Genomic DNA, 14,647 nt, shown 5'->3' with positions numbered 1-14,647 from the left:
TTCCTTAAAAGTTTTCAAACATTCGAATTCAAAACCTGTTAGCAAAGAAATAAAATTGCTCTTTTGCTTTCAGTTGTTTTTACCATCATTGAAAAAGGCAAACGAGACGTCTAATCTGTTCAAAACCTTGTCTAAAAAAAACCCCACAGTGCTAAGTAAGCATATTCTTGAGTTTCAGATCAAAGTGCAACAGATGCAAAATGTGAAATCTTTTAAAATGCATCTTCACCCTTTTCATAATATGCATATTTTTCCTTGAAAGGTGATAGTTCACACATCAATAGTTTCAGACTAAAAAAAGGCTCCTGAGTAGTACTGCACTTGTAAGAGTTCAATATTCTTTTTCTAAAAAATGTTGATAAAATAAATGGATGGTTTTACAAAGTATGAAGCACTCCAGAATTGAAAACAGAAGAGGAAGTCATCCCTAAAAAGATTTTGAATTGAAGGCCACACTCTATTCACTTTATATTGTGAGCTGGTACGTGGTCTGAACTTAATTGCTCCTTCCACTCTCTGTGTTCTTTTATTAGTAGATATTCAAATAAACACCACTTGAAAGCCTGTAATGGAAAGTTGAGTGCCGCTCCAATAAAAACATACAAACAAATATTCACATATTTTACTGTTCTAAACAAAAAGTTCTCTATAAAGAGTAGGAATCAAAATAGTGTCAGGTAACAGGATTACCTAAGGACGCATTAAATTTCTTTTTCCACAAAATAATGATGTTTCTTCATTAAAACCAGACAGTATTTCAGTTCTACAAAATAAGCCCTATAGATATTTTCTTTCAACAGAAATTTAATTAGGACAGATAAAAGATTTCTGAGATATTTTGTTGCAACAATAGCAACCCATTTCAAGTAAGGAATTGACGTAAGGTTTTATTTCTGGTCACTTACATGACTAAAATACCAATTTAAAAAAATGGATTAATTCTTAACCTTCACAAATTCCACTTTTTTTTTTTTAAAAAAAAACCTTTATTTTCTCTACTTAAATCAATTTCTAGAAATTTTGCTCAGAGGATGTAATATATCTCTACTGAAAATACTTTCAATTTTTTTTTTTTTCTATTTTTTTTCTAAGAATAGAAGGAAGGTGCCATTATTGTTTTGCTTCAGAAGCCAGTCCCTACTATCAGAAAAGACTTGGCATGGCCACACACACAAAAGTGTTCAGGTGCAGTATCATACAGATCAGTAAAGAACATACAAAAAAGCCATAGTGTATAATACTGTGACAGTTTTTCCAATATATTCACATACAGTAATCTCCGACTACCTGTAACTAAACTGGCCTTAAATCCTGAAGAACCTTGTCTATAAAATTGAGTAACCCATCAATATACTGTACCTCTTCTAAAAATACCCGTATTTTACACTAATATACAAGGTATCTGCTTGCAAACACAGAAGTAGCCATAAATAAAACTTTATTCTTTCATTTCATTTACAAGCTACCAAGTACCATGTATTTACACAGCACTGGACACTTAAAGTAGTTGCAGTCACAAAATGATCCAGACAGCTGTTGATAAAGTAAAGGATCTTAAGATAAAAGCAAAGTAATACTGTAACAGATAAGTGGCAAAAAAGCAGTTTTGCCATAATGATCAGACTTGCATGTTGCATCAATTCTGGTTGAAACGACTGAGCGCCATGCGATTCTCAGCTTTAATTGTTTGCAGTCTGGCTAAAGTTTGTACAGTCATTTCTCTTTTGCAGTTATTAAAATAAAAAAGTTAAAAACTATAGCAGCAACAAGCAAACCCTGTGACAGGAAGGCAAGGTTTAAGAACTAAAAAAGTTTATACAATGTGCTTAGGAAGGCTGCAGAATTTATCTTCCATCGGCTGGAGTTCGACTGAGTGACAACATGATTCGGGCGTATCTTTCACACAGTTCATGTGTGGAGTAGGAGGGTAACTTTGGCGGGTCATTGAAACCTTTAATCTCTGTAGAACAATCTAGCAGTTTTGGCAGGAAATCTGTCAGCTTTTCTTGCAAGTTAGCTGCAAATAGAACAAGAAAAACAAACATAAGCATTTACGTCTGCATATGGAATTCTCCTTTTTCTGCCCAACATTGACTTTTTTTTATTGGTAGGTGGGAAGAGGAGGAATTTCACTTGGAATAATCCACTTTCTTCAGGTCTGCCAGCAATAACTGGGACACACCAACTGCTAGTAAGATGTTAGTATAAATGCCCCGTCAGATGGTCCAACAACACAAGCGTTTTTCCATTCAAAAAGCATGTTTCCTTTAAGGCCTTATACCCCAGTGCAATATATGGGAAAACTGTTTATTTAAACGTGTATGGGATTATTCAAAAGTCAGGGTAGCTCAAAATACACTACCAAGGCACAAAAGATATAGGATCAATTCAAGACATTGAAGACATCACGTTTACAAAAAGGGTGCACAAGGGCCTTTTACCTTAATGAATAAATGACTTACGTTCCATTTCTTGTCCAAGATAAGAACACCAACGGTTTCTCATATCTTCCACAGCAACAATATCTTTTTCTTCCATTTCATCCACCAGTAGTAATGGCAAACACGGGACAATAAGCTCATTCATGATGATCAGGCCATTATTTACTTCCTGATCATCTCCTGATTCAAACAGTGCTGCAGCATGTTCATTTAGTTTCTTCATAAACCACCACAAAAAAGGAAAGCCTTTAAGTATACAGCATTTCACATTCTGCCACACATCAGTTTGTTTGTTTTAAAGCACAGTCTTCCTACAAAGCTACCTGGTAATTCGCATTAATCACAGTTGCGCTTTAACGTTTACAGCAATGATGCATTTACTCTATTAAACCACTTGATCTTGTGCTATTCCTCAAGCCGCTTCATTTGACACTTGCCAACTCAACCTTTGCAGCTGTTCTTTCTAAGACTGAGGTCCTATCACCTGCTTTTGTTTTCTCACTATTGCCAAAAGTGACATAATCAAGGAAAAAAACCCCTTGTTTCCTGCTGATGCCTTTTCCAATATTTGTCTCCCTGTCAAACTGTGGCAACGGGGTGAGTCTGCTCACCCACACTGTCAACTGTTGATGCTACCTAGCCCAGACATGATGGCAGTGAGCACGCTATTTACAATCATAAAGACGATGATTGATTATTCCAAAAAAATGGGAATAACGTTTTCCTTCTTACTTTTGCTTTTCTTCCTTACACAAGTCTAAGTATTAACTTGTTAACGACAGGGGGTTTTGATTAGTTTTGGTTTTGTTTTACATGATGGCAACACTTTTCTACTAATTAATTTTGTTAAAGCTATGCAGCAAATTCCACTTTTTGAAACATACTTCACCCTTCACTTACTAGCAAACATTCTCGTCTGTAGTGAGATATCAGCTCTTCATCATGCCCTCTGTATGGCCCTTTGGACAAGAGTTCTTTGTTATTCTGGTAAGCATAGATAAGGTAGAGCAAGGCTTCCATATAGCTGAAGTAAAGAAACAAAAATATTAGATGCAACATCCAGGTACCACCTGTTTAAAGCTAACTACTGTGCTCTTCAGAGGATAGGTAACTTCACTTGCTTGTCTGACTGTAAATCCACCCCTCCCAACAATCTCTTCATAATGTTTTTTTTACCACACAATTTCATCTTTCACACACATTTGAACAATTTATTTTATTATCGGGTTAGGTCACTTGCACATGAAGGCTGATCCAAAGCTCACTGAAACCAATGGATATCATTTCACTCCCTTCAAAAATAGCTTTGGATTAGCCTTGAATATGCACGGAAACTTAGTTTTTTCTGCGTGCATTAACGTTGCATTAGGTTTGATCTTCTGTTGCCACATGTATCTTGATAGCATTCTACACCTTAGCAAATAAGAGTTAAAGCTGTCACCTTATTTCTAGGAAATAAACTGTGAATTTTTGGCCTCACTAACTATAAATTCTTCCAAACTATTGAAGTATAAAGCGACGGAAGAAGCCACAACAGCACTTCAAAAGCTAAGTGCTGCTGGACTGTTGATATTTCTGTCTTTAATCTAAATGCAGAAGATAAATACAAGCCTAATTGGTAAAGGACAAGTACCAGGCCATGTAAGAACCTAACAGTTAATGATCAGAGATACCTTCATGCACAGATTAACAATCTCCCTCACACTGCTGCATACCATTTCCAGCAAACACCTTAAATTGTTACTTCTCTGACTTACAGAAAGCCAGTTATGACAGACAGCCACTGAAAGCAGTTCTAGCTACCCTAAAACCAAGCAGTTAAAAATCTCATTTTTATTCAAACTAAAAAAATCTAGGAAGAGAAATTTCCTAACGGAGTGGTTAGAGGAACAGTACATTGTGCACTCACTCCCTCCTAGTGAGACCAGGAGGTCATAATTAAGGTTTAAACTGCCCAAACCAAACCACCAAACTATTAAAAATGGCTAAAAATCAGTAGACAAACTCAAGACTTACAGTAATGCCTCCCAATAAGGCAAGATAAAAAGGGAAAAGGCTACCTGAAATAGCAATGGTTCCTTAAAGCTTTACCTTCTAATATCCTTGTTTAGAAGAACAAGATGAAGCCCAACATCATAATTTCACGATCTACTGTGAAGTTATTTCTTCCACCATGAGATCTGCTCATAGTTCCTTGAAAGTCTAAATATTGTTTAAGTAATTAATATATTACAAGTACAGTCGCTGTTCTCCACCTTTTTGTCCTCAAAATACAAAGCTATGCTTTCATTAAAAGAAGAAATCCTATTACCCTCTCCTCAAGTCCATTTCTCCTGCCCATGAAAACTCTTCACGCCACTGATCACCAACACAACTGACCAGACAGCAGAAAACTTAATGTAGGAGGAAAAGCAAGATGATAATTGTAAGGAACTAGAATTGCAGGATATAAAGCCAGAGGAGCAGGACCTTCTCTTCCTTTCCGTTCTTGGTTCAGTTATTTGTGAAACTGCAGGTTGAAACTACAGTGTCAACAACTCAGCTGATCCAAATTAAAAACTTGCTGCTGGTAGCAACCTTATTTCCCAGTCCCTCTCCTCCTGCTCCTTCCCCAGTTGTGTGACCTTTCCCTGAAACAACCGTAGTGCCATCTAACAGCAAGGTAAGTTATTTTAAATCATCATTACTGTACATCCAAGCTCTGAGTCCTTATATATCTTGAGAGTGAGGAATACAATTACAGGGTAAATTAGCAAACAGATTCTGCCTTTTCACACTTGAAGTGCATATAACATCCAGCCTATGAAGCCTAAGCCTAAAATCACTGAAGCTGCTCACAAAATTATGTTGCTCACTGGGTCTAGGCTTTGGAAAAGATGGAGAAAGCACAGGCTGGCTAAATTTTAGCACTGCTTTGAAAAAGGCATTTCAGTCAAAACTGAAATCTGTATTGGCTTTCTGAGAAACTTAAAAGGCAACTGCTAAGGTCTATGGTTTGTTCACTTTTCAGTTACTACCACAAGAGTGAGCTGCAGGTAAAACTCCTGCCAAGGTTCGCTGGCTGGCTGCGTTCATCTCGCATATAGCAGGTTCCTACTCTATCGTACAGTCAGAGAAGATACACCTGAAAGACGCTTTAATTCTCCACCTGCAGTGAAAACAGGGCCTTTTCAACCACCGTAAGGGATCACGAGTGAACACTGAAAGCAGGCATGACTTCCCAGTGCTCAGCATAAGGTGATTTTCAGTAGTACTAAGAAACTGTTGTTTCCCTTGTGCCTTCAAATGCAGTCTTGCATATTCTGCACTCCAGCATCAGGGCCTACAGAAGTAAGCTACATAGAGGACCGAAAGATACAGCAAACTACTGCTTTAATGTTGATTTTGTGTTTGTTCAACACAGCACAGTTATTTAAGGAAATCAGACTACCTGGATAAAGGCCAATTTTTGGCTCCATCTGGAGACTGAGTGCTGCTAGGTACGAAATAGTATTATTAAACTAAGAAAAGTTGGTCAACTGAGGGAGATGGGTTTCTGAAAAAAACCAAAACAGTCCTGCTGATCAAGGTCGTATTTCAATTATGGAAGTCTATGTTTTCATAAATATTTTTGAAGTTACATTTTTATGATTTCAGGGTTAAGAAGGGAATTGGAAGAGTTCATCAATTTAGTCTCCTTTTCAGAATACGGATGGTAGTACTGCCCTCTAGAGTGTACAAGATGTGATCCTCAGTAAAGATCTCAGTCCTTTGGGAACCTGTAGCTGAAACATAGGTGCCTAATTGCAATAGATGCCTTTAGAGCATGTCAATGGATACCCAGATCCTTGCCCATCCTCTAAGCATGCTTAACCCTAGTCTTACTGTCTTTGTATTAAATAACTCTTGAAGCATTTATGAAATTGCATTTGTTGCCAAAGGGAATGAATGCTACACTTGTTTGGACATTAGATGAGTCTGATAATATCGTGTTTTTTTACTTGTGACCAATATCAGAGTCTAAGACTGGTCATTATAGGCTTGTTTTCAAAATTACAAAGATGTTTGGTAATAAATGCCTCACCCTAATTTTGCAAATTAATGTAAACAATGGAAAACTATACCAAAAATGCTGTTCAGCACAGAGCAGAAACCTGTGCTTCCCTCCTTCCCCCTGGCGGGAATCAGAATATATTATGGTAAGAAGTAGATTAGTGCAAACACTGGTATTTTTACAGTCGAAGGTGCCATCCTGGAGTCCCAGTGCCAAGGAACTTGAAGATATTCAGTTCCTGCCCGCATGCTTAGAGCATGCATGAAGTCCGGGGATAACAAGGAGGGTTCCTATATACCACACCGATGCCTGTGACATTTTTGCCTCCTTAAGGGATCAAGCAATACCAGAGTGTTTATTTTATTTTTCAAATAAGCCTGGCAATCTTCTGACGAACCTTTGTACATAAGCTGTTCAAGACTGACAAAATAGCATATTGCAATTTAGGTTATTAATGAATGTACTATTTATTACACACTAGCAACCAGAAGACAAAGCAGGACTATGGGGTCATTGTTTTAGCCACTATACAAAGATGCAGCTTGTCACAAAGACAAGGCAGTGTCTTTTCCAATCAATTTTCTTGTTTTGTTTGGGGCCTTTCTTGTTTGGGAGCATACAAGACAAGAAAGAGAAATATGAAGCAATTTACCACACAACATACATACAAGAAATTCTGGTTCTCACTATAATTCCCCTACCTACTGTGTTATACAGGAAAATTAGGGATTGACTGCAGAATTGTTTTCACAGTCAAAAATTTTTATCATGTGCTAGCTCAATTTTCCCACAACAGATGTCAGTCACTGGATATTTTGCAGCTAATCATTTTGTGCCTTTGGCTGGGCATGGGAGGAAAAGGCAGTTTTGAACAATTCTGTTTCAAAGACTCTTCTGCAGAATGCTTTGAGGCCATTTATACTGTAATCGCTATCCCTGTTGTGTGTAGCAGATCAGAGTATAAGTTTTAGCTGTAGTGCATTAAGTACATAAATGGCACCAATTTTACATAGCCACAATTCCTGACTTGGTTGGAAAAGGGAATGAATCACCATTGTCTCATGGAGCTAAGAAGAATCAGCTACAACTATGATAGTTATGCATGATAGTTTTCCTCAAATGTGTTCTTTTTTCCTGACCTTTAAAGCCCATCACAGGTGGAATTTTGGCTCAGACAAATGCAGAAGGCAAAATTGCTTCTGTGGGAAGACCCAATAAAAAGATGGATAAGATGGGGACTTGACTAATTGTGATCGCTGATGAAAGCAGATAAATGTATGCGCACATGTGGTGCCAGAGAAGAAAGATTTTTATGTCTGATGTATACCCAGAGCACTTGGATTAGGAGAGAGGGAGGAATACAGGTGCACGTGGAAGGTGCTCTGAAAAGAGTACATGGCTTGATAAGGCAAGAAGAAATGGAGATTAAGAATAGGAAGCTGTGGGAAACTTTGAGGTAAATGCAAGACTAAAGAGATTAATGGACTGAATAAATGCTTAAATAAAATGAAGAACACATTAAACAACTCTTAATTTTAAAAATAGCTTTACTTATCAACATTACATTTTGCCTTCAAATTGCTCTACCACATTTGAGTTCTATACTACCACTTACCTCTTTTTTTGGAAAAACTCCAATCCTACCATGAGAAACATGGTTGTTTCCCTGAAATTTCTATAGTCTTGATGCCATCTCTGCATATAAGAAAGGGTATATAGAATTTCATCCACAAACATGAAATACAATTTTTTTTTTAACCACACACTTAGTGCTGAACACTCACAGTAAGTGCTAAGGACTCCTAGTCAGCTTGCATGTGGGAGAAGTCTACCTGCATCCCCCCCTCCCTCAATAAAAAGATAATTCTTAAATACCTAAAATATTTCTAAATTAGATTATTTTTACAGAATGCATTACCATTTGAAAGGAACACAAAGCATCTTTGGAGAAACACAGTCAGAATTATATGAGATCCCCTTTTTCTTCTCAAGAAGAGTTGAGAGGCTAACAGCCTTTTTTTCTTCCCTATATTACACTCAGTTATTTACTCAGAAAGTGTTAGAAAGCTTTTTCATAAGCTTAATATTAAGCTTAACTTTCAATATAAGAATGACAGAGAAAAAGCCTGAAAACATTACATGGGAAGTGACAAAAAAACCCAAATGCAATTCAGACTGTGGAGATATTTATACCAGAGCAAAACATTTATCTTACTGCATCGCCATTTATACAAAGTGACTAGTGGTACAGTTTACAGGTAAATAAGTGAGAAAGGCGATTTTACTGCAGTTGGTTAGTAGCCAACTTTCAATTGCTTAATAAATATAAAATAGGGGACAGCATACCATAACACATAGCCACTTACAGATTCAATACAAAGAGCATGAGAAAGGGTCCATGAAGTGCCAACTCGCTACACAGGACAAATACTGATCAAATCTTTGGAGAAACCAACAACTATCTGCCTCAGGAGCTAAAAGAGTGGCACGCATCCGTAGGGGAATAGAAGACACCCCACTCCCTCACTCTTAAAGCTAAGCCCAGAATTGTTTATTCTACCTGTGCAATGCCATTCAGAAAATAAGATATTGAGCCTTGCACAGCCTAAAAAAAATGCAACAGAAATCCCACTATGAGAGTTGTTTCCCCTCACAGGCCAGGGACAGGACACTTATGTAGTAGGCATCTACTCTAGGTCCTACACATGGTAATGAGAACGGACAAGTAAATGTTTTTCATTTGGTTTGTTGAGGGGAAGATTACTCCCGTACTCCTCCTGGACAAGCTGTTTGGACCTACAGGCATAACAATGAGGTTTAAGTGGTACACTGGAATCCGCCTAGGACATAAATATCCCCTGTTAAGAGGCCGTAATGAACAGTATTACGCAGAGTTGAAACTGATGTTGTAAAACCAGCTACAAACTTAGCTTTAAATATGAGATGAATTATTTTGGCAAATATTAGTCATGATTATTTAATGTCTGAGATTTGCTCTTCTTTCCAAGTTTTTCTAAACAGTGCAGGAGGAAAAAGTAAATGCAAACTGGTTATGTATGGTCTCAGCAAACAAAAGAATCTGGTGCTCCTAAGAAAATGGGAACGGCTGCAGAGACAGCTGGAGGAAGAGCACAAATGCGACTGCGCCTGTGACCCAGTTCTCAAGATGTGTAATGCTGGGCTTGGACCACTCTCACTCCTTCACTGCTAGCTGTTTCTGACTAGAGAAAGCCAGTTGGCTCATATGGTGATAAATTATGAAATACTGTTAGTGACGTCAAGACACGTTAAGGAGTAAGGACAGACTAAAACTTGACATGTATTTATGGCTCAAGTCATTGGAATAACTACTATGTGGAAAAACTAGCTTTAGATCACCTGGTAAGAGCAGCATTCCTACAAATAAATGGTCTTTCAATAACCAGCTTTAAATTCTTAGTGGAAGACAAGAAGAAATTTGTGAAGATAAAATTGAGCTTACTGATAACTATTTCATGTTACAGTTTAATTTAAAGCATAAAAAATACTGACCTCGTATTCCTCCATGTTTACTTCATCTGGCTTTATCATTTCAAGTTTAGCTTGAGCAACCTTCATTATGTTACGGCACCTTACAAAAAGCAACAAGAAATCATGGAAGATTACTGGAAATTCGCAAAGAATATTATCCATACAAAGACAGCAGTCTCAAACAGTATAAGCTACAGCCTTATGCAAAACAATATGAAAACACTGTGGAAAATGTGCTTTTTATTATGCATGGTATAATCAGCAGCAGAGGGCATTCTTTAGAAGTACATGTGATGGAGGTCTGTGCTATTTAAGAATTACTTCTTGTTTTATTTTGCAAAATTGCCACATTGCTCAGTCTTTCTTTTTAATTTAAAGTTCAGATGGCTTGAAACTCCTTGATATTTACTTTGCAAAGGTAACATTAGAGGATTATTCACTATGCAGAAATCAGACTAATGTTCTCTACCTTTCAATTCATTTCTTTAAAGTAAGTAAGTATATGGAATTTCGAGTAGAAAAGAGACCTTGTCTTACATCCAAGTAAATTACCCATATAGCCTGCAAGGCTTTGCTGTCTACTGCTGGCTTTCAGGACAGTGAAGAATGCAAACCACACAGCCTTACACAGTGTTTTTAAAGAAGGTACAGAAATCTATGTGCAAAATTATGAGCAACACTTGAGTATTTCTCCTTATTTCATAAGGGTAGAAACGCAACTTATTTACTCTTTTTCGAGAGATTTTTATAAAGATTATATTTTTTACAAAATATACTTGCAAGCCAAAAGATAACACCAAACAAACATGCTAGCCTTCCCTCTATTACGTGCACTATCTGAAGACGAAGGGGCGTCGCCACCCATCAGAGAACATTCGTAAGCACAAGAAATGAGACATGCAGATCTTATTACCTTTCATCAAAGCTAAGATTGTGATCTCCGAACTGTTCCAGTAATGTTCTCTCAATTATCTTCTTTGGTGCCTGGTTTTGGATGAAGTAAACAATTGCATGACGCAAACGGTAATCACATTCAGGGGGTGGATCTTCCTGGGCTAATTTTAGCAGACGCGTGTATTCCAATTTAATTGCCTAAATAATTTTAAAAATATACATTATTCTTTCTGGCTTTTAACTCTTAAACATCACAGACACTAACAGGATACTTCACGTCCCATGGCTTTTTGCCTACAAAAATAATTTTTTAAGGATTCTATACTCCACCCTTCTAACAAGTCTGAACTATGTTTAAAAAAAAAAAAAAACAACAACAACAAAACCACCAAAAAAACCAGACAAATGGTAATAGTTGTTCCTGTCTCTCCCCAGCTAAGCCTGCCAAAACCCCAGGTAGACCTTTATTTCAAAAGCAGTCCCAATCCTGTGCTACGTCTCCCTGAGAGAAGGTTTATCCAATGCCTAGAGAGGACTCTTTAAGCATTTACAGTCCAAAGCAGTATAAGATTTCAGACACTTGACTTAAAAGAATCTTCTAAAGTCTCATAAGGTAAAAAAGGTACCCTTAATACATGGTTAAAATGCAAATACATGAATTAAAAATTCTACAGGAAGTTTAACAAACATGTATGATTTTGGAAACACTAAGTGAGAATGAAAAATGTCTTTCAACAAAAATCAAAATTGCAGGATTTCTGAAGAAAATAATAGTTCAATATGAATAGTATTAATCCCCTGTAGGGCAGGATGGAGTCCTCACTGAATATTTTAGAGGTCATCAGAAGCATTAACTTTTCCAGCTTTGCCAGCACATTAGATTTTAATGAACATCATCTGTTATGTTCATTAGATTTTATTCTCTGAAACTATACAGCATGAAGAAGAGGAACAACAAGAAAAATAATTAGAAAAATGGTGACAAATGTTAATATGTTCCATAATTTATCTCTCAAAACAGGGAGGTGATCAGATGGTTTGCTAACAATAAATGTCAACTCAAAACAAATAACACAGTAGTTTCACACATTAGCAAAGTTTCAATACAACATATGCACAAAATAGAGCTCCAAAGCAGCAGAAATGTGTTCAATATTTCATATTCCGTTATGTTGAAATACCTGGCAGTAGCAGGTAACTTCCTGATGTTTAACTATCACAAATTTGGGCTCCCATTCTCTACTTATACACATTTTGCTTCAGGACTAAACACGTGGGTAGGATACTATTCATACAGGCTTAAACACAGAGCATGTGGAGAGCTTTAAAACTTAAGAGAACGTTCTGCATCAATATTTTTAAATACTAACCATATGCATTATCATTAAAAAGGAAGTTTGGGAGAACCGATTATAAATATCAAAAGCCCCAGAGTTTCTATTATCTTACATCAGAAGAAGTTCTACCATTACAAAACCCACATGGATAACTACACAATTAAACCCTGTTTATTGGGGTAGGCCAGAAACAAAAAGCAATTGCTGTCAGACATTTAATTTTTCAGATAATTACTTAGAAAGTAGGAAAAAATGCAACGCACAACCTATTTTTTTTTATATATGTATTTAAACAAAATAAAATGGTATACGACAGATTCAGAAATCCTATGTACAATGAAAAAATAACACTATTTCTTTACACAGACTACAGGAAAAAGGGACACTAGAAAAAAAGTATTATGTGCTTTCATTTTGTCACTAAGAATGTTATATAAAGATCTTAAGGCAAACATTCTGCAAGGAACTATCTATTAAGTTTAAAGAAGGAAGACTGCAAAAGGTCATTGATCAAGAAATACCTTAATGTGTTTGTATTAGTCACGTCTCAAGCCTGAGATCTAAAGGGGGAGTGAAACCTTGGCAGTAACAATGACCCACATCAAATGGGTTTTACCTGGGTTACACTAAACCAAACACATCATAGGAAAAAAAACCCCACAATTTTCTGTAAACCCTCGTTTTATTAAAAAAAAAAACCAAAACACACATGAAGAAACCCAGAGTATAACAGTATTAAAAAACATCGTAGAAACTTTTACAATAAGTTTATGGAGTAACATGAGATTTCATCTGATAACAAAACCCATTTCATTAAACAGCAGCTATGGCAGGTGCCTCTCCATTCCCTGAGGGCAGGCATGGTTAACAGAGACAGCCCTGCAAACAAGTGTTGGGATCACAACACTTCTCTAACTATCCATTGCAAACCCACCCCCCCCCGCCAACCAGACAAACAAGCAAACCCATGAGATTTCAATTTCCTTACCAAGGGGTTAGAGAATTTTTTTTGGGGGGGTGGGGGTGGTGTGTGTGTTTGTTTTTTGTTTGTTTGGGGTTTATTATTTCTTTTGGTTTTTACAATCTCTTCTAGTACAACTACGCCATAACAATTAAGAGGAAAACAGACTGCTACTCAGTGACAAGCAAGAAACTTCTTCCCCCCTACAAATCACATTTGAGAGGATTTTACATCATGTCAAAGTAATTGCTTTTCTAATACCATGAACATTCAAAAGATCATGAGCTAAAAATTCTCAGAAGTTTGTGTATTTAAGAAGACTAACACATTTTTAAATCTGGTATCATTGTGAAGAGTAACAGCCACAAAAAATCCTAATGTCTAATTCCCAGTAATAAAACACTGCATAAATAAATAGTATTGACACCCATGCAGTTACGCAAAAGGCAGTAATTTAGATTTACTAAAAATCTTTTAAGAAGTACAAAACAAGAACATCTCTTTGAAATAAACAACAAATGACTAAACACTGATGTCCCTGGGTGAAAAAAAAAAACCTTATGTCCCAAACAGTCTAGCGAAGGCATGGGTTTTGTTACTAACAGGGGGAAAAAAAATACATATTCTTATTGATTACACATCTAGGCTTCATGTTACTTACTCCTATTATTAGAAAGGTAAAATGCAGAAAGGTATATAAACTACTAATATCAAGGCAGCGTTACTGCTGAATCAACAGGGAAACAGCTGTCTGCTTTTCAAGGCAGAAATATCTAAATGGAGGACTGATATCATAGAAGAGTATGTATAAACACTGGAACAGTCTTAATATGCATCAAAGGGTGAAGGGAGAAGGCATATCTAACAAGAAAAGTCAGAGGAGAAAAAGTTGAAAATGTTAGTTGTACCTTAAAGAACCCTGCTTCTGGCCCACACCTGTCATAAACATTCCTGGCTTTACCTATAGCCATGATAATACCTTGCATGTTCGGGGTCAGCATGACCTGCCACAAGGGATTTAAGGTAAAAGTTTTGAATGATTAATATTTTAATGACCAAATTCAATATGCTCTTAGTCTCATGCAAGATAAAAAGCAACTTAACGCATGCATACATTGAAATGGCACATTTCAATACAGATCTGGTGTGCTTATTCTGCGAATCAGTCATGGTATGTGTATATATTTTTACTGTAACAACATATGATTAAAGGAAGCTTACAAAAAAAATTGAAGAACTGTGTCAAATACAATTTAAAAGTTATATGGTCAAAACTTCCCAGGAAAGGAACATGCATTGTTCAGCATTAGTATCCATCAGAAACTGCATACTGAATGAGTGCTATCCATGACCACCAAAGGATTAAAAAAAAAAAAAAAAAAAAAAGAGATGTTTCAAGTAGAAAAATCACCCAATCACACTTTATATATACTATACTAAAAACATAGTAAACTACAGTGCCTGTATTTTA

The 14,647-nt window shown here is 36.5% G+C and overlaps 1 protein-coding gene across 4 annotated transcripts in view; it reads right to left on the bottom strand.

Moving 5' to 3' along the window:
* Window positions 1-1,417: 1,417 nt before the first annotated feature.
* The window catches only part of USP25 (ubiquitin specific peptidase 25), a 94,627-nt gene continuing 81,397 nt past the window's right edge, over window positions 1,418-14,647 (bottom strand). For 3 of the 4 annotated variants that reach the window (XM_087756336.1, XM_087756337.1, XM_087756340.1), the window contains 7 exons: window positions 14,085-14,180; window positions 10,898-11,076; window positions 10,006-10,084; window positions 8,090-8,169; window positions 3,342-3,465; window positions 2,463-2,658; window positions 1,418-2,017 (listed from right to left, as the gene is read on the bottom strand). In XM_087756336.1, the coding sequence (XP_087612462.1) occupies window positions 1,845-2,017; window positions 2,463-2,658; window positions 3,342-3,465; window positions 8,090-8,169; window positions 10,006-10,084; window positions 10,898-11,076; window positions 14,085-14,180 (927 nt within the window). In that variant the 3' untranslated portion in view covers window positions 1,418-1,844. The remainder of the gene's footprint in view (window positions 2,018-2,462; window positions 2,659-3,341; window positions 3,466-8,089; window positions 8,170-10,005; window positions 10,085-10,897; window positions 11,077-14,084; window positions 14,181-14,647) is intronic. The other variant, XM_087756339.1, reaches the window with a different exon arrangement.

Source organism: Nipponia nippon, unplaced genomic scaffold, assembly GCF_047370975.1.
Source record: "Nipponia nippon isolate SJK-2023a ecotype South Korea unplaced genomic scaffold, ASM4737097v1 scaffold_2, whole genome shotgun sequence".
Classification (NCBI taxonomy): domain Eukaryota; kingdom Metazoa; phylum Chordata; class Aves; order Pelecaniformes; family Threskiornithidae; genus Nipponia; species Nipponia nippon.
Note: the sequence above shows the minus strand (reverse complement) of the source record. Positions and strands in the feature narration are given on the sequence as shown.